We start from the raw sequence: 22,148 nt of genomic DNA on the forward strand, positions 1-22,148 counted from the left end.
CGCATACTGTCCTCTGTGTTGGAGCCTCTGAGGGATGATACTGTTGGGACTACCCTGGCTTCGGAGAGCATGTCAGCGTTATGGGAGTTGGCCACATCCCATCGTGAGACATCGAAACGAATATTAGAAAAAAAAAACTCAAGATTATTTTCATATGATAATATTGAGATGTCTCACCACATTTTCCTGCTTGCAGAGCACAAGGAAGAGAGACATGCTTTGGATTGACCAGAGGCCAGGACAGGCGTTGTGCAATTGGTCCTTCCTCTACTGATCTGCCTCCCAGCAAATCCCATTGTGAGAAATATCATTCATATTATCAGAGCTTAGTGTTGATAGTGTACATACGTCGATTTGTGTCAATTATAAATTATATATTTTCCTGTATATTCTCTATATTTTGTTTGTTGCAGCACAATTTCACAGTCAAATTCCTGTACTTGCAAATATACTTGGCAAATAAAGGTGATTAGTTCTCCAAATGTCCCATAACTCATATCAGGAGCTCTGACCTGATGTTCCCTGCAGGTTAAACTTGCCATAGTTCAATAATTGTCATAGTTCAGGGGAAAATGTAATTATTATTATTGTATTATATGAACAGCAATATCATAAAAGTGGAAGATCTAATTGAAACAGATGCAAGTAGGCCCCCTGGTGGCCACTTTACTAATCACATGTATCATGGAAGAATGTGCATTGGTTTGAAACTGGGTTGGTGAGGGATCACTCTTGTGAGTTCAGCGTGTACTGCAAACCTGAAGAAATTCCTGTCTTTAGCATCATGACATGTTGAGGTTTAAGTTACCCCCAAGCGCCACAGCTGTTATTCTGCCAGGGGAGCTCATGAAGGATTCCCTCAGACTGCCCCCCTTCCCCCAGGAAGATTTACGACACCTAATCCCCCACCTGCTCCTCACTCACCCCTCACCCAACCCACGCATGCCAGTTATTTTCTTAACTTTTCCATTACCGTAGTGCCCCAAAACTCTGTAGGTGGCTTTCTATCTATTCCTCCCCTGTGCTTATTAGAGATGACAGAAATAGCAGGATAGTTGACTCAAGACAGCAAACTTTTCAGAGTACATTGGTGTACCTGGAAAAAGAGCAGTGTCTCACAGGGGGGGGGTTACTGTCGGTTTAAGCAGGTTAAACCTTTGCATAAAACAATCTATACTTTGACAATATTCAACATTGGGTTATCACAAATTCAGTGTGATCAGATGATTTACACAGTCAATGAGAAATTAGTGCCCTTTGCATCCCTTTGATATCTTAAAGTACAAATATAGAACTTTTAAAGCCTGTTATAAATTAATTGCCCTTTAATATTTTAGACCACATGGAAAATTCAATACATCTTTCAATATGGAACATTTAGTAGTAATTTCATAGTGTAAATACCAGGTGAGCTGGTACTACTGTTTTCTTTGCACCTTTTCTGGTATTTTGTGCTGGAAAACAGAGTGGGTCAAGCATAAAACACCAACCCTGTTACCCATAGATAGGCTAGAAATGTTCAAGCTCACATTCAATTGCCCCCCTCCCTGTTGGAAACAACCTTCCACCCCGTCAAAGCACTTTGACAGGAATCTTTACAACAAAAATCAAAATTGGTGGAACGACCGACCCCCTCCTTACAGCAGGAGTGAAAATAAGGCACAAAGCAAGCGATAGTACTTCAAACGTAAACACTATCCATATGCACACTTTAATTATGAGAGAACTGCATTCCCAGTATCTATACTGAACAAAAATATAAACTTAACATGTTAAGTGTTTCTCCCATGTTGCATGAGCTGAAATAAAAGCTCAGAGAAATGTTCCATATGCACAAAAAGCTTATTTCTCTCAAATGCACAAATTTGCTTTACATCCCAGTTAAGAGAATTTGTCCTTGTCAAGTGAATCCATTACCTGACAGGTGTGGCATATCAAGAAGCTAATTAAGCAGCATGATGATTACACAGATGCACCTTGTGCCGGGCACAATAAAAGGCCACTAATATATGCAGTTGTCACACAACAGATGTTTCAAGTTGAGGTAGGGCATGCAATTGGCATTCTGACTTCAGGAATGCCCACCAAAGGTGTTGCCCCCGAGAATTGAATGTTCATCTTTCTACCATAAGCCACCTCCAATGTAATTTTAGAGAATTTGACAGTATTTCCAACAGGCCTAAACTACAGACCACGTGCCCAGGAGCTCCAAACCCAGCTTCTTCGTCTGGGGGTGTGCTGAGGAATATGTCTGTAATAAAGCCATTTTGTGTGTGTGGGGTGGGGGGGGGGGATAATTCTGATGGGCTGGCTCCCCAGTTGGTGGGGCTGGCTCCCAAGTGCATATGTCCAGGCCCACCCATGTCTGCACCCCTGCTCAGTCATGTGAAATCCATAGTTTAGGGCCTAATGAATTGATTTAAATTGACTGATTTCCATATGAACTGTAACTCAGTAAAAATCGGTATATTTATATATTTTGTTCAGTATATAAACATGTATTTACTATTCAAAACCAAACTCAACAGCTGTTAGCTTTATAATACATATGCATTTAAGTGCTTCAAATCTCAAAGATTCACATTTTGTTAATACAGTAGCGTCACCTAGCCTATTTGTGTTGAGAATGCCAACAAGCATTCAGGTGATTATTACAATGTAATAAGTACAGGGATGGTTTGCCTGGTCTATCAAGAGTTGGTCTCTCTCTGACATTGTGAGGGGTTTAAGGACTAGTGTGTGCATGTCCTGCTCTATCTTGCTAGCTTAGGCCTCTCCTCGGTTCTCCAAAGTTGTATTTTCAGGGTGACTGTTATCATCACAGTAGAGTTCGGTCCTTCTGCCTCTATGTGGAGAATCATCTTCAAGGTTTTACAACCAGCCTAAATGTAAATTATAAAATGTCTCCATTCTATCACCTTGACCTTGTCTTTCTAGGAGTACAGGTAACAACACCCCAGGGGATACATACATAGACCAACCATGAGAACACACATCTGTTCTACTCCCAGGCTGGGCATCAGGCCTGGTAGAGGGGCACCACCCTCTTGATGGCCTGCCGGCATATGGGGCAGGTGGGCTGGGGCAAGGCCTGGTAGCAGCTGTAGCAGCAGCACACATGCCCACACTCCAGCAGCACACAGCTACGCGGCTGGGTCAGGCAGATCACACAGGCGTTTTCCAAGGGTGCCTGCTCCCCAGACCCCTCTTGTGTATCCCCAGCCGTAGACCCTTCCCCCGTCCCACCAGCACTCAACCTCTCAAACTCCCTCCTCAGCCGTTCCTGGTCCCAGCGGACCCTCAGGCTGCGGTAGTAGCGGTGGCCCAACCAGAAGAGGATGGCTGACCCGGCCAGGGCGAACACAGAGGCCAGGACCTGCCAGACCACCGCTTGGCCCTCCTGCTCCAGCCGCAGGGACTCAAAGTCTGCCGTGGTGAGGAAGTACTCAGAGCCGTCAGTGGGCGGGCGGAGCTTCAGCACCCGGTCGGTGTCCAGGATGAGCTCACCTACACCTGTCAGAGTAGCGCCAACCTAGAAATACAGAAAGACTAATTGGATTATGGAGCAACACACTCTCACTATTTAGGGGCAATAGTAACCTCCCTCACCCTAAACACAATAGAACATTTTGGGATCTTATTGTGGAATTCTGGGAATGAATACATTGTTTTATCATAAGTAATCTATCAGTGATATTGCTACATTAAAAAAAATGTACTCAAACCTCACCTTGAGCATCTCCTCAGTCTCCAGCTGGCCTTTGGGCTTCTCTCCACTGAAGTACTGCCCGATGATGTCGGTAAAACCATAGGTGGCCTGGTGGAACTTCTCATGGATGATTTCCATCTCTAGACCCGAGGCCTCCAGGGGACACAGCACCCTCACGTTGGCCTGGTCCGACCCGACCAGGCTGAAGGGCTCCGCGTTCACCCTCTGGTGCAGCACACGCTCACTGTCCGTCCTACACAGGAAGGGGGGGGGGGGGGGGGGGATATACATCAAGTGGTTTAATTTCTACATTTTAAAACAAATCTGAAAATCACTTCAAATACCGTTGCATCATATGAAACATTTAAATCCAAAATACTGGAGTACAGAGCCAAGCGTGCACATGTTAACTTCACTGCTAGTGTGCATTTGATGTCAGACGGTCCTAGTCTTATTAAAGTTGATCATTCAATGTGGTAATACAGATGATACTAGTCTTTCACATTACAATTGGAGTGTCAATCAGGAGTGTTTCTACCAGGTGCGAGACAGGTTATTCCACACCAGCTTGTGTTCCCTCAGCATGAGTTTCTGCACCACCCCCACAGTGCCTTCCTGGAACTGACTCCTCAAAGGCTCCCCCAGAGGCTGCACTGCCCCTACACACACACACACACAATGGATAGAGACATTAATTATACTAAGAACTGCCCAATCACACCAATAAGTGAGAGAACAGAGTCTAGTCAATATCATAATACAATGATCTTAGTGATACACTCAAATGTTTCCCATTGACATATAACCATATGCCTACCTTCAATGACAACATACTGCAGACACTTTCCCGGTGTCACGTTCAAAAGGTCTGCCAGTTTCCCATCCAAAGTCAATTGTGGTGCATCCTGAAACATCAAGCAAATACCGTCATTTCTGTTAAAAAAATCCCCATGTCTGAAAATTAGTTTTGTACTTTATTTACAATGTGTAAAGACTACGGCCTAGACTCAATTCATGTTGCGGAAAATCCGCAGAACAGCGCAATTTAAATTTAAAAGGTCATTTCCATTTGAGACGACATATGGAGCATGCAGTCACTGAATGTGGGAACGTTGCCTTAAATTTCAATCGCGCTATAATGTGGATCTTCAGCAATACGGATTGAATCTGGGCCGTAGTCTGAAGGAATAGATACGTGGCAGACTACTAACATTACGGATTGAATCTGGGCCGTAGTCTGAAGGAATAGATACAGGGCAGACTACTAACATTACAGATTGAATCTATGCCGTAGTCTGAAGGAATAGATACGTGGCAGACTACTAACATTACAGATTGAATCTAGGCCGTAGTCTGAAGGAATAGATACAGGGCACACTACTAACATTGAGCTTGTCCACCGTTTTCCTCTTTTTCCTGTAGACGTAGTAGAAGAAACCAGATATAGCCAAGCTGGTGCCTAGACACAGCCCTTCCACCGTCCTCACTGGAAACTCCTCCATCCCCCCCCAACACACACTCCACACCGTCTCTTCTCACCCCCTTGGTAACAGGCCTACAGTTCAGAAACAGACAAGTTATATGAAGGATGTTCTTCAGCATGAAAGCAAGGGGGCCATGCGTCACTCAGACAAGCTACAATTAAATCTTCAGCTGCACGATTCTCTTTGAAATGTCAGTGAAATGCTTGAAAATGTCTATAATTTTATTTTGACAGCACAGTGTCAGAGAACGCTGGTTGCTATTTATTTTCAGCACAGTAAACTGGATTAGGCTACTCAGAATGCAAAGATGCACAAAAATATGTTGGGTATTCACATTTGATTGGGTTAGGTTATACTACGTTATAATCTAAGAAAATACATTTCAAATATATCATAATCCTATACTATAGTATAACACAGATAATTATGTCTATTTGCATATTCAGTGCCTTCACTCACAAGCACAACAAAGTTGGACATGCGTTTCATTTCATTGATGACTTACAATCTGTGTAGGTGGCATTATAGCTACCTTTTTGAATGGGGTACCTATATCAGTCTTTCTAGATGTCATATGATAAAGGCGCTTGGGTTCAAATACCATTTATTGACTTTCAGGTGGTTGACACGGTCTTTACATTCATTCCTTGGCTAACTAGAACTGGTTTAGCTGGATAATAACAAATTAACGGCCTATTGATGAAGGTATTTTCTTCCCATGGGACTTTCGTAAAGAACACCAACGGTCGGTCTGAATGTGAGCACGGATCACTTACGGTTTTTCATATGAGCGAGAAATACTTTTCTAAAAACAAAAAGGTTAAATGACTACACACCTTCATTGGGTTAGTGTTCCCATACAGCCATATCTCTATGTTACTGCGGAAGACAGACGGAAAAACAGTGACAACCACCTCTTCTGATTAGCCATCTAGCACGCGCCAAACACCTGTGTATAACAGAAGAAGGCCACCAGAAATGTGTTGTAACTAGGGTTGCACATTTTGGGGAATATTCAGAGGTGGAAACTTTCCGTGGGGATTAATGGGAATATATGCAAATTAATATTAATACCATTTAAAATGTAGATGGTTTTTGAATTGGATATATTTACCATATCATATGGAGACAAAAACCTTTTACCTTATAAGTAGACATAATTGCAAATGATTAAATCCTTCCAAATGAAAAAATAATATTATTTTTACAAATTGAACTTTAATTAAATGAGTTGACTCTTCACATGGGATGATTTCACTCAACAACAAAAGGGAATATCGAATGATCCATCGCATCTCCCCAAAACGTTCTCAACATCTGTAAAATGATAGTCTAGAAAATAAAGCTTTGATTGTCTTTCTCTCCGGCTTCCATGTCCCTGGACCTCCTCAATGTCCACCTCTTGAACATCAGACTGAGGCCTCATCTTCACTGTCACTTTCCAACCGTGTTGAGGATGGCTCGTTGTCAGGCTCAAAAAGCCTCAAATTTGCCAGGATGGCCACCAATTTTTCAACCCTTGCATTGGTCAGCCTGTTGTGTGCTTTGGTGTGTGTGTTCCCAAAGAAGGACCAGTTGCGCTCTGAGGCAGCTGATGTTGGTGGGATTTGGAGGATGATGGAGGCAACAGGGTAAAGAGCCTCAGATCCACAAAGTCCCTTCCACCAGGTGGCTGATGAGATATGTTGGCACGACTTCCAAATTGCATCTCCATCCCAAAGCCCTTGCTTAGAAGTGTACTTCGCCAGACTGCCAAGAACCTTGCCCTCATCCAGGCCAAGGTGGCGAGACACGGTAGTGATGACACCACAGGCCTTGTTAATCTTTGCGCCAGACAGGATGCTCTTGCCAGCATACTTGGGGTCCAACATGTACGCTGCGGCGTGGATTTGCTTCAGGCAGAACTTCACACTTTTTGATGCATTTCAAAACTGCAATTTCCTCTGCTTGGAGCAACAGTGAAGTGGGCAGGGTAGTACGGATTTCTTCTCTTACATCTGCAAGCAGATGAATGGACAGGATGGAGTTGTCTCCTTCAATCTGTGCAATGGCTACTGCTATAGGTTTCAGGAGTTTCAGGCTGCTTACCACTCTCTCCCAAAGTTCATCATCCAGGAGGATCCTCTTGATGGGGCTGTCCATATCGGCAGACTGTGATATGGCCATTTCTTGGAGAGACTCCTTCCCCTCCAGGAGACTGTCAAGCATGACGACAACACCACCCCAACAGGTATTGCTGGGCAGCTTCAATGTGGTGCTCTTATTCTTCTCATTTTGCTTGGTGTGGTAGATTGCTGTTATAACTTGATGACCCTTCACATACCTAACCATTTCCTTGGCTCTCTTGTAGAGTGTATACATTGTTTTCAGTGCCATGATGTCCTTGGGGAGCGGATTCAATGCATGAGCAGCACAGCCAATGGGTGTGCTGTGAGGGTAGGACTCCTCCACTTTAGACCAAGCAGCCGTCATGTTCGCAGCATTGTCTGTCACCAGTGCAAATACCTTCTGTGGTCCTAGGTCATTGATGACTGCCTTCAGCTCATCTGCAATTTAGAGACCGGTGTGTCTGTTGTCTCTTGTGTCTGTGCTCTTGTAGAATACTGGCTGAGGAGTGGAGATGTAGTTAATTATTCCTTACCCACGAACATTTGACCACCTATCAGAGATGATTGCAATACAGTCTGCTTTCTCTATGATTTACTTCCTTCACTTGAACTCTGCATCCAGCAAATGAGTAGATAAAGTATGCCTGGTTGGAGGGGTGTATGCTAGGCGAAATCTCTTCCAATAAATCAAATCGTTATTTGTCACATGCGCCGAATACAATATTAGTGAAATGCTTACTTACAAGCCCTTAACCAACGATGCAGTTAAGAAAATAGACACAAAAAAAGTATGCAATAAGAAAAACAAATAATTAAAGAGCAGCAGCAAATAACACACTTTGCCGTAGGCTACTATTTACTAGTTAACAAAAAAAAACATGCATGTCATAAAATATATTCACCCCACCCAATATTGTAATCAAAACTTACCAGAAAGCATGTAGTCCTAGGCTCAGACAGTGTAATTGTTTGGGCTCAATAGCATCTCATTAGTGTGCAAAATCTTGAGAATCAGCTGTACATGTGATGGAAGAATGCACTGTGCATGCAGAGGGTTGCAATTCCATTGAATTGGGGATAGTTTAAACAAAATATGCGATAACACCTAGAATTGCCTTGTGTATCCCACAAAAAAAAGGTTCACTGTTCTAAGTTATGTTTTTTGATGAATATAAACTGAATTCCCCATGAGTATGAGGGAGTGTGAGAGCGATGACACCAAATTTAACACACCTGCTCCCCATTCACACCTGAGACCTTGTAACACTAACAAGTCACATGACACCGGGAAGGGAAAATGGCTAATTGGGCCCAATTCGTACATTTTCAAATAGGGGTGTACTCACTTTCATTGCCAGCGGTTTAGACATTAATGGCTGTGTGTTGAGTTATTTTGAGAGGACAGCAAATTTACACTGTTATACAAGCTGTACACTCACTACTTTACATTGTAGCAAAGTGTCATTTCTTCAGTGTTGTCGCATGAAAAGATATACTCAAATATCTACAAAAATGCGAAGAGGGTACTCACTTTTGTGATATACTGTATATGTACATAGGTAGGGATAAAGGAACTAGGCAATAAACAGTAGCGTATGTGATGAGTCAAAAGAGTTAAATGCAGATAAATAGTTAGTCTGTGTAGCTATTTGGTTAACAGTATTATGATTTTGGGGTAAAAGCTGTTCAGGGTCCTGTTGGTTCCAGACTTGGTGCATCAGTACAGCTTGCTGTGAGGTAGCAGAGAGAATAGTCTATGACTTGGTGGCTGGAGTCTGAGAATTTCTAGGGCCTTACTCAAAGACTGCCTGGTATAGAGGCCCTGGACAGCAGGGAGCGCAGCCCCAGTGATGTATCAGGCCTACGCACTACCCTCTGTAGTGCCCTGCGGTCAGATGCCAAGCAGCTGCCACACAGCCAGTCAAGATGATTTATTTTGAATTCAAAGCACACTTAACCAGCATGGCTACCACAGCATTCTGCAGCGATACATCATCCCATCCCATCTGGTTTGCACTTAGTGGAACTATCTTTTTTTTTTCAACAGGACAATGACCCAAAACACACCTCCAGTCTGTGTATGGACCATTTTACCAAGGAGAGTGATAGAGTGCTGCATCAGATTACCTGGCCTCCACAATCACCTGACCTCAACCCAATTGAGATGGTTTGGGATGAGTTGGACAGCAGAGTGAGGGAAAAGAAGCCAACAAGTGCTCAGCATATGTGGGAACTTCTTCAAGACCATTAGAAAAGCATTCCTCATGAAGCTAGTTGTCAAGAGTGTGTGAAACTGTCATCAAGGCAAAGGTTGGCTACTTTGAAGAGCCTCCAAATATATTTTGATTAACACCGTTGGTTACTACATGATTCCGAATGTGTCATTTCATAGTTTTAATGTCTTTACTGTTATTCTACAAATGTAGAAATTGTACAAATAAAGAAAAACCCTTGAAGGTGTGACTTTTGACTGGTACTGTATATTATCCAATTCTTCCAGTTGATAGGATAGACTCCAATGGAGCTCGTCTAGTTAGTTCTCTAGTGATTGTAAGCTCGTTTGCCTCTCTTGCGCCGTCCCTTCCTTTTTGAGTCCAGGTGATTCGAGCCTGGTCCAGACTCTTTGATTAATAAATATTCATCTAAATCGAGGATAGTGATTGCTGTTCCCGATGTCCAGAAGCGGTTTCAGTCATTGGTAACGATGGCGGAAATATTATGAACAAAAAAAGTAGCATAATCGGTCAGGAGCCCGTAATATGGCAGCTAGCCACTGCAGCGCCATCTCCCCCACATTGCACAACCATGCAGAACCATTCAAGCCAGTTCTAAGATGTAGCCGGCCCAGAACTACATTTAACAAAATATCACGTTCAACATTGACATTATGCCATCTCAGATACCTTCTTCGATAAACATCCAAGTTGTTGGCCCACAGAGTGGATATAAACAATAATTACAGCTGGTTAGCTAGCAAGCAAATGTTTTGTTAGCGAATTGAAATATTTTGCTAGCTAGACCTGCCATTGACCTCTAAAATATCGTCTTAAATGTCCGCAAAGGTTAGACCATAACATGACAACAGTATTTGTGCACTCTTCTGCAACAGCCAAAGGGTCAAATCTGACATAATCAATCGGTATTGTACATTTTTACCTTTCAAAAACACCTGTTGTCTTCGCAAGAAGAATTGGCTTTTTGTTTTGATCACATGACATGTTCTCCTTCCTGGAAACGACGCATCTTCGGGTGAAGCCAATATGGCCCTGTTCCCTGGGTGTTTCACTTAAAGATGCACTGTAAAGAAATTGCTCCGCCTTCCTGGACACATAAATTCGAATCCTTTGTCTAATTTCAGTTTGTGACCAAACAAGCAAGTATTATACCATTTAAACCGCTGTGAAACATATTTTCCATAAACAATATTGTATTTTCAGCTGTTTGAAGCTGGTGTATAAAACCAAAAGTAAAATACGCAAAAACTAAATTTAAGGGAAGTTTAGAAATAGCGCACAGAGAGCACATCTGCCGCGTCTTTGGCTTGCTTTCAGTGAGAATGAAATATCAATAACAAACATTTTTCTCGGTGGCATCTTTATTGACCAATGGAATGGTGTAAAATGTACAAACTCTTCCCACCCGGGACACCGGGTCATGCAAAACGAACTCCCCAACGACTGGTTGACGCTATACTGAATCATGTGACGGGTTACTAATGTGCTGTTGCTGCTGCGCCACGTAGCTAGCGTAAGCCGAAATGGCAGGAGGTGTGAAGAAAAAATCATCACCTGGTCCACTGTCTCGAGTGTGGGCGACACTTCGAAAACTATGGCAGGAGAAACATTTGATATTATTCCAGGCGGAGTACACAATACTTGTCGCCTCTGTTCTGTGGTTCCTGGAGATCGGAATAAACATATGGGTCATACAAAAAGTAGCATGTAAGTAGCTAGCGGTTTAGCTTGAGCATGCGGCTAGCCTTAAAAGGATACTTCGAGATTTTGGCAATGAGGTCCTTAACATTGAGGGCCTTTATCTACTTTCCCAGAGTCAGATGAACTCATGGATACCAGGTGTATGTATATGTCCAGTATGAAGGAAGGTAGTGGTAGTTTCGCGAGCCAATGTTAACTGACCTTAGCACAACGACTGCAAGTCTATGGTATCTACTAGCATGCCTAATATTCAACTCTTTAACCCTTATTATTCTTATGGTTTTCAGTCGTTAACTTCGCCACGTTTGGCTGTACTACAATTCCGAAGCTGTGTTTTAAGGTTTAGAAACATCAACAATCATTTGCGAACCCGTTTTTGTAATCTATGCCCCTTATATTTCATATCGGCAATAAACTTAAAAAATATACACTTACTGCAGCAGTCCTGCGCTGATTCATAAGCTGTGTGTGCCTCCAGTTGGCGAACGACAGTACACTTTCTCCCTACCCAGTTACAGTTACACTGGCGTTCAGAGCATGCTAGTGCAACCGGTGTGAAATGGAGAGCTAGTTAGCGTTTCAAACGTCACTGCTCTGAGACTTGGAGTAGTCGTTCCCCTTGCTCTGCAAGGGCCTCGGCTTTTGTGGCGCGATGGGTAAAGATGCTTCGAGGGTTGTCTGTGTGCAGAGGGTCCCTGGTTCGAGCCCAGGTAGGGGCGAGGAGAGGGACGGAAGCTATACTGTTACACTAATTAGGACAGGTGGATTTTCATCTGTCTTGCGTAAACGGGCGATGTAACATGGAAATATGGCTGTGTGAGAACACTAAAAATAATTATAATGTTATAATTTAACCATTTTTTATTATTTTTGTATATTTGTCGCTGATATGAAGATAGCAACGTTCCTTGTTTCCAAAGCCGTACCGCAAGTGATGCGTGTTAACCTTAAGAACGCGCATACGGGCCATTAATGTTCCCCCGACCAGAATATACATGCTTCTTCTGGCAACAACACTTAAACTTGCCACAGCTATTGAGAGCTACATATTTCGTCCATACTAGGCAACATCACAAGGGACCGTGACCACGTCTGTAAATTCACTTTGACAGTTGGCACTACAGAGGCTAACCCATTCATAGACTCGCCTAACTGCTTTGGCCCCTATTGACTGTAGTATCTTCTGCTGGAGGACTTTTGTTAAGATCCCAGACACTCGTTCTGACGTTAAAATACATCGCTTGCGGTATGGTTTGGCAACATATCTGTTAAATTACTGCACACCTTTGCTATATAGAGTTATGGTTTGTTTTCCCACATGGACATATCTCCACGTTACAGCGCTTATTACAGACGACACCAGTGCTATCTAGCGTGCTCAACACCTATGTAAGTGTAACTGTGGAGGAAGTGTAGTTAATTGGCTCGAGGTAAACAGCGGTATGGAACTGTGCAAACCTGCTACAGTAAGTTAATCTCTTTTTATTCTAAATATTCTTTATTGCTGAAATGAAAGATAAGTTCCATACGTTTGGAAAACTGTATCACAAGCAATTACTTATTATTTAGGTTTCTAAATGTTGAAACAGAGTGTCAGGATTGTAGTTCACATGGTCCCACCAGTGCTTATAGCTGAGAACCGTTGGTATAAAGTAGAATCCCTTGGGTTCTTGAGAGCAAGTAGGAAGGGTCAGAAGTAATTTAAGTAACTTGTTCTTGTAGATGCTTCGTTCTCTCGATTCGGAAGAAAAGTCTATCTTATAAGTGTCTGTGTTCAGCTGCAGGTGGTTCTCCAAAAAAAGAGTATTCATTAAGAAAGTAAAATCAACGTTTTTCACAGTGAGGCATTCCATCGCCATTTTAGCTGCCAGACATCTTTCATTTCCCAACATCTTTGCAGGAACGAGTCATTTTTATGCACCATCGCCACTTGTAGAAGCAGATGATAGTGCATCACACAGTGCGACCAAAACAAAGATCTACACCCAGTCCAGGCATTTCTCACTCGATACAAAATGTTGATTTTACTACCTTTCAAAATATTCTCTGGTTTTCGGAGAACCACCTGTAACTCAACATAGACGTTTATAAGATGCTTTTCTTCCGATTTGAGAACGAAGGAAGTATCAGCAAGAACAGGTAAATTGAAAAATAGCTTCCAACCCTTTCTACTAGCCAAGGTATAACCACATATGGGAAAATTCACATATCACCGTTTTTAATGTATAACTTCAGTTTCCCTCTTTCTTGTTTGATTTTTATTTCTTTGGTAGTTGCTGCTGACCTGTTCTTACTGTCACCTGATTCTTTAGGTACCTTCATCCACATCATTTACCCCATTTGTTGAATGTATATGACAAGTTCATTGGTGAATGTCTTCTCCTGCAGACACAGAGATCGACTGGAAGGCGTATATGGATGAGGTAGAGGGAGTCATCAACGGCACCTACGACTACACCCAGCTCAAAGGAGACACAGGCCCTTTGGTGTAAGTTCCACTACCCTATACGTGGTACTCTACAAGTTAAGGAACCAGGTTCCAATACCAGTATTGGCAACCCCAGGGATGTATTCATTAGCCGGATTCCATTGCTAAACGTGTCTGTTGCAAAACCTTTTGCAACGGAAATGGTTTCCTGTTTTCTCCAGGAAGCAAATGAAACGAAGGGACCTACCTGAATTTGTACATACATTTGAATCTTCACCAGACCCACGACAAAGCCTTGCACTTTTCCCTGTGTGTGTCTGTGCGTGCCTGCAGTCGGACGTGTCTTGACGTGAACAAGAGCGCAGTCTTGAAACTGATTTCTGAACCTACCTTTCCAGGTACCCAGCAGGGTTTGTGTACATGTTCACAGCGTTGTATTACGTTACCAACCATGGGGTGAATATCCGCCTGGCCCAGTATTTGTTCGCTGTCTTCTACCTGCTCACTCTGCTACTCGTCTTCCGGATATACCACCGCACCAAGAAGGTGAGAGGCAACACTTATTCCTTTGTACACTGTTGTCCAAGGTGACGTTGTTTCTCTTTGGTACTTAGCTAGTTGTCATTAGCCAAAATATATTTAGTTTTTATTGCAAATTGGAATTCACCACTTTATAATACTGTAATCTATTCCATGATTTTTTAAAAAGGGCCATTTTGACTCCTCCTCTCCAGGTTCCTCCCTATGTGTTCTTCTTTGTGTGCTGTGCCTCCTACCGGATCCACTCCATCTTCGTCCTGCGTCTTTTCAACGACCCCGTGGCCATGATGATGTTGTTTGGGGCCGTCAATTTTTTTCTTGGACGGCCGCTGGACTTTGGGCTGCGGGCTCTACAGGCAAGTGTACCCTGGTTCTGCACAGCTGGAGCCCAGCTCAGTTAAACTGAAATGATCAAACCGAAGTTGAACTTGGTTCAGTGTGCGGGCAAATATGGGACACCTTTCATGATAATAAAGCTCTAATTTAGATTGGCAGAACTGAGTTGCTGAACTCAACATCTAACTGTGGTAGCATGGTCTGAATGACAACTTCCTCTACCTCTGCTGTGGACAGTTTAGCAGTGTCTGTGAAGATGAACGTGCTCCTGTTTGCCCCGGGCCTTCTCTTCTTGCTGCTGTCTGAATTTGGCCTGATGAGGACCATACCCAAGCTTTCTCTCTGTGCTGCCATCCAGGTTTGGACCTCCTTCATCTGCTTCAACTGTTACATTTAAGTTTTACTCACAGATGCCTCTTGTCCCCAGCGTTCCATCCACTTTTCACACTGTGTGGACAATTAGGGATTTGCGTACTCTATTTCCATTCTGTTGATTGTCCATCTCTACTCCACCTCACCTCTCTCTCTCTCTCGCATCACAGTTGTTGCTGGGCCTACCCTTCCTGATGGAGAATCCAATTGGTTATATGACCCGGGCCTTTGACCTGGGTCGTCAGTTCATGTTCACATGGACAGTGAACTGGCGCTTCCTGCCGGAGTGGCTGTTCCTGAGTCGCTACTTCCACCTGGTGCTCCTGGCCGCCCACCTGCTAGCCCTGCTGCTATTTGCCCTGCGCCGCTGGAAGAGGTGAGGCTACTGGGGTTATCTCTAGCACCAAAGATGTTCATGGTCAGGCCAAAACTCTTGGCCCTAGTGGAGCCTAAAAGGAGATACAGCCTAAATTATATTTGTACACCAATGCTTAGGTCTGGCCATCTCTGCTTTTTGTTGTTAACCAGGTGCGCGCTCTGTTGAATTAAACCAACACATGTTTCTCCTCAGGCCTGAAGAGAGCATCGTGGAACTGCTGAAGGAGCCAGGCAAGAGAGTCCTCCTTACACAGAAACTCACCTCAGATCATATCCTTTCCTCAGTCTGTCTCTGGAGCCATGACTAGAAGCAGTACCGGTGTGTTATTCTGTATCTCTAAACACACAGTTATCTTGTTCTTTTGGACTTGTTTAACCTTTATTTAATAAGGTCTGTCTCTATGGCCATAAAGTACCAGTGAATATCTTAAGAGCTGTAACTAAAGATGGCTATTAGTGGAGATGGGTAGAAAACCCAATTACTTTGTGTTTATATTTTTTCCATGTTTTTTTCACACCAAATACGAACATACAAACAACAACTGTGCCTGTTATATAGTTATTAGAACGTTTTCACACCAAATACGAACGTACAAACAACAACTGTGCCTGTTATATAGTTATTAGAACGTTTTCACACCAAATACGAACGTACAAACAACAACTGTGCCTGTTATATAGTTATTAGAACGTTTTCACACCAAATACGAACGTACAAACAACAACTGTGCCTGTTATATAGTTATTAGAACGTTTTCACACCAAATACGAACATACAAACAACTGTGCCTGTTATATAGATATTAGAATGTTTTCACACCCCTTCACTTTTTCAAGATTTTGTTGTTCCAAAGTGGGATTAAAAAGTATTTAATTGTATTTTTTTTGTCAATGATCTATACGCAATACTGTAATGTCAAAGTGGAAGAAAAAGGTATTAAGGAAAGTAAGACATTAATATATCTTCATTAGATAAGTTTTCAACTCCCTGAGTCGATACATGTTAGAATCACCTTTGGCAGTGATTACAGCTGTGTGTCTTTCTGGGTAAGTCTTTTTATGACTTTTGCACACCTGAATTGTACAATATTTGCCCTTTTTTTTCAATTATTATTCAAGCTCTGTCAAGTTGGTTGTTGCTAGACAGCCATTTTGAAGTCTTGCCATAGATTTAAGACAATTTTTAAATCGAGTGGTGCAGCAGTCTAAGGCACATTGCAGTGCTTGAGGCATCACTACAGCCCTGGCTTCGATCCCCGGCTGTTTCACAGCTGGCCGTGACCGGGAGACCCATGAGGCGGCGCACAATTGGCCCAGTGTCGTCCGGGTTAGGGAAAGCTTTGATTGGCCCAGGATGTCCTTGCCCCATCGCGCTCGAGAGACTTATTGTGGCCGTCCGGGCACCTGCAAGCTGACTTCAGTCGCCAGTTGTACAGTGTTTCCTCTGACACATTGGTGCAGCTGGCTTCCGGGTTAAGCCGGCAGTGTATCAAGAAGCAGTGCGGCTTGGCAGGATCGTGTTTCAAAGGACGCATGGCTCTCGACATTCGCCTCTCCCGAGTCCATAGGGGAGTTGCAGAGATGGGACAAGACTAATTGGATATCACGAAATTGGGGAGAAAAAGGTGTAGAAGGTCGAGAGCCATGCGTCCTCTGAAACACGACCCTGCTTCTTAATTTAAAAATATATTCCTTTGCCACATTTTTTGCAGTATTACTTTCGTGCCTTATTGCAAACAGGTTGCATGTTTTGGAATATTCTGTACAGGCTTCCTTTTCACAGTATTGTGGAGAAACTACAATGTTGTTGATTCATCCTCAATTGTCTCCAGAGCCATTAAAGTCTGTTTTAAAATTACCATTGGCCTCATGGTGATATGCCTGAGCGGTTTCCTTCCCCTCCGGCAGCTGAGTTAGGAAGAACGTGTGTTTTTTATTTTTACCCATCTACCAATAGGTGCCCTTCCTTGCGAGTCATTGGAAAACCTCCCTGGTCTTTGTGGTTGAATATGTGCTTGAAATTCACTGCTCGACTAAGGGACCTCAGAGAAAATTGTGTGTGTGGTGTACCGAGATGGGGTAGTCATTCAAAAGTCATGTTAGACACTTATTGCACGCAGAGTGTGTCCATGCAACTTATAATGTGACTTGTTAAGCACATTTTTACTCCTGAACTTATTTAGGCTTAACCAAGGGTTGAATACTTACCGACTCAAGACATTTCTGCTTTTCATTTTTTATTCATTTGCAAAAAATTAAATAATAATCCACTTTGACATTGTGGGGTAGATCATTGACCCAAAATCTCAACTTAATCCATTTTAAATTCAGGCTCTAACACAACAACATGTGGAATAAGTCAAAGGGTGTGAAGACTTTCTGAATGCACTGTATAAGAGACCTTAACAGCCTATCACAGATGGTGCTGATCCTCTTCACGTCTAACTTCATCGGCATGTGCTTCAGCCGCTCGCTGCACTACCAGTTCTATGTCTGGTACTTCCACACCCTACCCTTCCTGCTCTGGAGTGGAGGGGTCAAGAAGCTGGCTCACCTACTCCGGTAAGGGGGGGGGGGGATTTTGGCCGTGATGTGTAGAAATAGGAAGGGTCCTAACTTCCAACGTCAATTAAGATTTGTGAAAATGTACATCCATGTAGTTTTCAGGCGTATGCAGGATTGGGAACATTTGCTAATTTTAGTCTACTATACATTCTGAGCCTTGATGGGTCAAAAGGCCTGTTATCGTCACTCATTGTCCTCTCACGTTATGTCTTATCTGGTCTTTCTGTGGGCAGGGTTTTGATCCTGGGTCTGGTGGAGCTGTCATGGAACACCTACCCGTCTACCATATACAGCTCAGCAGCCCTCCACCTGTGTCACCTCATCATGCTGCTCTCCTTGTGGTTCGCCCGGCCCCCAGCCCGCCAGGGAGAGAATGCCAAGAGCCAGTAAGATTAGCCCCTAGAGGACCCTCCCGTCCACCCTAGGCTGGTTCTCACCCCTCGCCTCACCGTGTCTTGCCTATTTCCTCATGACGCACAGGGGGTTATTGAGGTGGAGTGGGGTCTGTCTTTAAACGCATCGGTTTGTTGCTACCCACTTCGCTGTAGCTCTGCTAGCGTATAGCGGTACATACAGGTGAGAGAAGGGACTGAGTGAGACTGCATGTGGGGGTGTATTACGATTTGGCAGTCGTGCAGGTTTGTGGCGTGGGAGGAAGCTGAAAACAATTAGGATTCTCAGGTTAAAGAATGAAATAATACAAATCTAAGAGTGGGAGTCTAGTGGTGTGGAGAAACGCTGAATGTTTTGCTGTGTCGTCTAGAACATCTTAAGGAAGGATCTCTTGCTTACAGTTTGTTTTGTGTCAACTACCTTTTTAGCCCGTGATTTTTCTTGTGGAGTATTATCTGGTCTTGTGGATAATCGAGTGAGAAACTCTTCGGTCCCCATGCTGGCAACCAGCTGTTCTGAACCTCTGATACTGGACCATTTGTTGTTGTAAAGATGGTTTCTATGTGCGTTTGTCTTAACTCCGTATCAGGGAATTTTTACTTTGCTACTACTTATTGACAAAGCTTTGAATTGAACTGTCCTCTCTGCAATAGATTCTAGTCCTCTAACTCAGTTGGTAGAGCGTGGCGCTTGCAACGCCAGGATAGTGAGTTCGATTCCAGGGACCACCCATACGTTAAAAGAAATGTTGCACGCTTGACTGTAAATTGTTTTGGTTAAAAGCTTCCGGTAGATGGCATATATTATTATATTAAATATTTCTGTTTGTCCTCAACTCCATACCTGGGAAGTTTTACTTTACTGCTTATTAATGAACGCTTTAAATTGAACCGTTCTCTGCAATAAGCTTTTGGTGCCGCCCATTGGGCACAATAGGAATGACGTTGCCTAGCTAGCACAAGGCTTATCATAGGCAAATACGTAATAATATATGTCATTTCATATAAGAATATGACCATGCAGAACTAAACTGTTGACTGTCATGAATATCTGTCTATTGTTTTTATTTTCTAATAGTTTCTTTCAGAGAATGTGGATCAGTGTGTGCACTAGACTAAATAGATGAGGCCCATTTCCCGCACCCAGATTAAGCCTACACCTGGACGAAACACTCACTGAGGTTATTTTAGTCCAAGAATAGGCTTAAATGGATAGTTCCGCGTGACAACATATTCACGTAATTTTGCAGTACTTTCCTTTTAATCTTGAGTAGGAAACTGTCCCTTTTTAAGTGTTAATGTTCTTTAATGAGCTGCCATAGGTGATATTTAGTGCTCATATTTGTTTGCTGATGTTTGTGTGTTTGATTTGCATGTCTGTTTTGTGTTACACATGAAGACCGAGATTGATTCCAAAGGTGTGTTTTATTCTGTTGATAAAGATGTGAAAATAAAAGGCATATCTCTAAAGAAATTTGAATTAAATGTCATTCATTCACAAGCATACATTTGAGTAATTTAATTCTACACTAATGCAAGTTAGACAGACTACCCAGTTAATAGGCCATTCAGCTGAGAGAAAATAGAGCAGTGACTAAATCTACTAAATCAAAGTAATGTAAGCTTTACATGATCATATTGTAGTTTCATATGGTGTACTTAAAGGCCTCTTGGGTTAGTCAAGTAGAGTTTGCACCGTCAAGTCTCAATTTACCTAAGTCAATGGCTTTTAAATGATCTTGGCACTGGGGAAAATGGAATCTGTTTCTTTTATGTAGACTGGGCACAGACTCATTCATATTAGCAACCAGAGGTGCAAATGCCATTTTTCAACTGAACCTGATTTTAAAAACAAATGATTCCAGGTAGGAGGCAACTGCACCAAAGTTCTAGTAGGAGAAAGCACTGGTAACTATCAAATGTTGTCGTGACGGTAATAAGTCATTTCGCATATTGTGGTAGTTTTAACATGGTGGCTATGTGGTCACATGTTGTTGGGATTGTAGCAGAGCATGTTGAGCTGGATGTTCTCGTCCCAGTGGCGGAGCAGCATAAACAGTTGCCTGGCAGCCCCCTTCAGCCCGGCCAGGTCCACCCCCTCCGGCAGCTCCTGGCCCCGCAGCCAGAAATCCGCCTTGGCTGCCACCAGCTCCCACTCCATGAAAAACCCTGCACAGCGGTGCTCTAGCCAGGCCAGAGCCACGGCCGTGGCCCAGCTCGAGCCCTCCAGGTCCCCCAGAGCTAGCTGATCGCTCCCCTGGGGGTCTGGAGCTGCTGGATCCAACAGAGAACCCTCACAGACGTCAGTCTCTGAGCCGCGCCCGCTGTCTGCTTGGGTGGTCTGGGGGATAGGGCCACCTGTCGTGTCAGGAGAGCCTTCCTCGGAGCTAGGGGGGTCGGGGAGGGTCGTCAGGGGCTCTTGGCACCGGTCGGAGAAGTGTCTCCTGCAGAGTCGGGGGTCCAGGATTAGTGGAGGGTCGTCAGGGGTATGGGGGCCACCCAAGGGCTTGGTACCAGTAGAGGTGTGGTGATGGGGGAGACTAGGAGGCTTGGTAGTGGTGGTGTGGTGGAGGGGGGTACCAGTTGGGCGCGTGGTAGTGGTAGAGGAGGGGATTGTTGGGGCGTTGGGGGAGGTGCAGCGGAAGGGGGGGCTGAGGCTGCTGCGGTGGAGGTTGTAGGGGGATGCCCTCTTCAGACGGTCCAGGGGGATCTGGATACAGTCAGAGTAGACCTCTGTCAGGAGGAAGGCCCCAGAGGCCAACTGGAGACGCACCTGTGGAGGAGATACCAGATACTAACTCTTAAATCGGGGATCCACCTCTAAATACTTCTTGTAGATTCATTATCGGTAGAGTACTTGAAGGGCATTTCCACCACTTTTCATATTCATTATATCCAGCACCATACCATGGCCTACATATGTATAATTGACACACTTCTATGTTTTGTAGTACAAATATCAAATTAGAAAGTGCAATTTTGTTGTCATCAAAAGTAAAAACATTAAACAGTGATTTTGAAACCCAGATCGCAGAGAACAGGAAAATGCTCTCCCCCTGGCTAGAAACTCGGTGCAGGTTTTGCAAATTATTTTTTATCCTTCTCAAGGATGTCACAGTAGGACTTTTTAGGAGCTTTTCTTTTTATTCACAGAACACGTCTTCAGACTTTCCCCACGTTGTTACGATACAGTCTTATTATAAAATTGATTAAATCGTTTCTCCCCCTCATCTACACACAATACCCCTTAATGACAACGCAAAACCAGGTTTTTATCACTTTCTGCAAAAAAATAAAATAAATTGAACTTACCACATTTCCATAAGTATTCAGACTCTTTACTCAGTACTTTGTTGAAGCACCTTTGGCAGGGAATACAGCATTGAGTCTTCTTGGGTATGACACTACAAGCTTGGCACACCTGTATTTGGGGAGTTTCTCCCATTCTTCTCTGCAGATCCTCTCAAGCTCTGTCAGGTTGGATGGGGAGCGTTGCTGCACAGCTATTTTCAGGTCTCTCCAGACATGTTTGGGCTGGTTCAAGTCCGGGCCCTTGCTGGACAACTCGAGGAGATTCAGAGACTTGTTCCGATGCCACTCCTGTGTCTTGGCTGTGTGCTTAGAGTCGCTGTCCTGTTGGAAGGTGAACCTTCGCCCGAGTATGAGGTCCTGAGTGCTCTGGAGCAGGTTTTCATCAAGGATCTCCATGCACGCCTCCAACTCAATCATCAAGTTTGCAGATGATACAACAGAAGTAGGCTTGATTACCAACAACGACGAGACGGCCTACAGGGAGGAGGTGAGGGCTCTCGGAGTGTGGTGTCACGAAAACAACCTCTCACTCAACAAAACAAAGGAGATGATCGTGGACTTCAGGAAACATCAGAGGGAGCACCCCCCT

The 22,148-nt window shown here is 43.6% G+C and overlaps 3 protein-coding genes across 10 annotated transcripts in view; 1 reads left to right on the forward strand and 2 right to left on the reverse strand.

Moving 5' to 3' along the window:
* Positions 1-1,303: 1,303 nt before the first annotated feature.
* LOC124041655 (mitochondrial ubiquitin ligase activator of nfkb 1-A-like) lies at positions 1,304-11,807 on the reverse strand. Of its 3 annotated transcripts, none has more exons than XM_046359481.1 (6): positions 11,672-11,807; positions 5,095-5,264; positions 4,527-4,614; positions 4,248-4,368; positions 3,731-3,962; positions 1,304-3,532 (listed from the first exon to the last, which is right to left on the reverse strand). In XM_046359481.1, the coding sequence occupies exons 2-6, from the start codon at positions 5,209-5,211 to the stop codon at positions 3,020-3,022; spliced, it is 1,071 nt and encodes a 356-aa protein (XP_046215437.1). In that variant the 5' UTR covers positions 5,212-5,264; positions 11,672-11,807; the 3' UTR covers positions 1,304-3,019. The 3 variants fall into 3 exon arrangements, with proteins under 3 accessions (XP_046215437.1, XP_046215436.1, XP_046215435.1); XM_046359480.1 differs by lacking the exon at positions 11,672-11,807 and adding an exon at positions 10,458-10,618; XM_046359479.1 differs by lacking the exon at positions 11,672-11,807 and having other exon boundaries at positions 5,095-6,286.
* On the forward strand, positions 10,855-19,721 carry LOC124041654 (dol-P-Man:Man(5)GlcNAc(2)-PP-Dol alpha-1,3-mannosyltransferase-like). The gene is given in 10 exon segments (XM_046359477.1): positions 10,855-11,242; positions 13,625-13,724; positions 14,063-14,210; positions 14,399-14,530; positions 14,532-14,560; positions 14,778-14,898; positions 15,083-15,288; positions 15,484-15,560; positions 17,708-17,852; positions 18,089-19,721. Coding segments are annotated over 10 exon segments (1,299 nt in total). The 5' UTR covers positions 10,855-11,058; the 3' UTR covers positions 18,246-19,721.
* The window catches only part of vwa5b2 (von Willebrand factor A domain containing 5B2), a 33,057-nt gene continuing 30,562 nt past the window's right edge, over positions 19,654-22,148 (reverse strand). For all 6 annotated transcript variants that reach the window (XM_046359472.1, XM_046359475.1, XM_046359470.1 and 3 more), the window contains one exon: positions 19,654-21,020. In XM_046359472.1, the coding sequence (XP_046215428.1) occupies positions 20,232-21,020 (789 nt within the window). In that variant the 3' untranslated portion in view covers positions 19,654-20,231. The remainder of the gene's footprint in view (positions 21,021-22,148) is intronic.

The sequence above is a fragment of the Oncorhynchus gorbuscha genome, linkage group LG08 (assembly GCF_021184085.1).
Source record: "Oncorhynchus gorbuscha isolate QuinsamMale2020 ecotype Even-year linkage group LG08, OgorEven_v1.0, whole genome shotgun sequence".
NCBI classification, from domain to species: domain Eukaryota; kingdom Metazoa; phylum Chordata; class Actinopteri; order Salmoniformes; family Salmonidae; genus Oncorhynchus; species Oncorhynchus gorbuscha.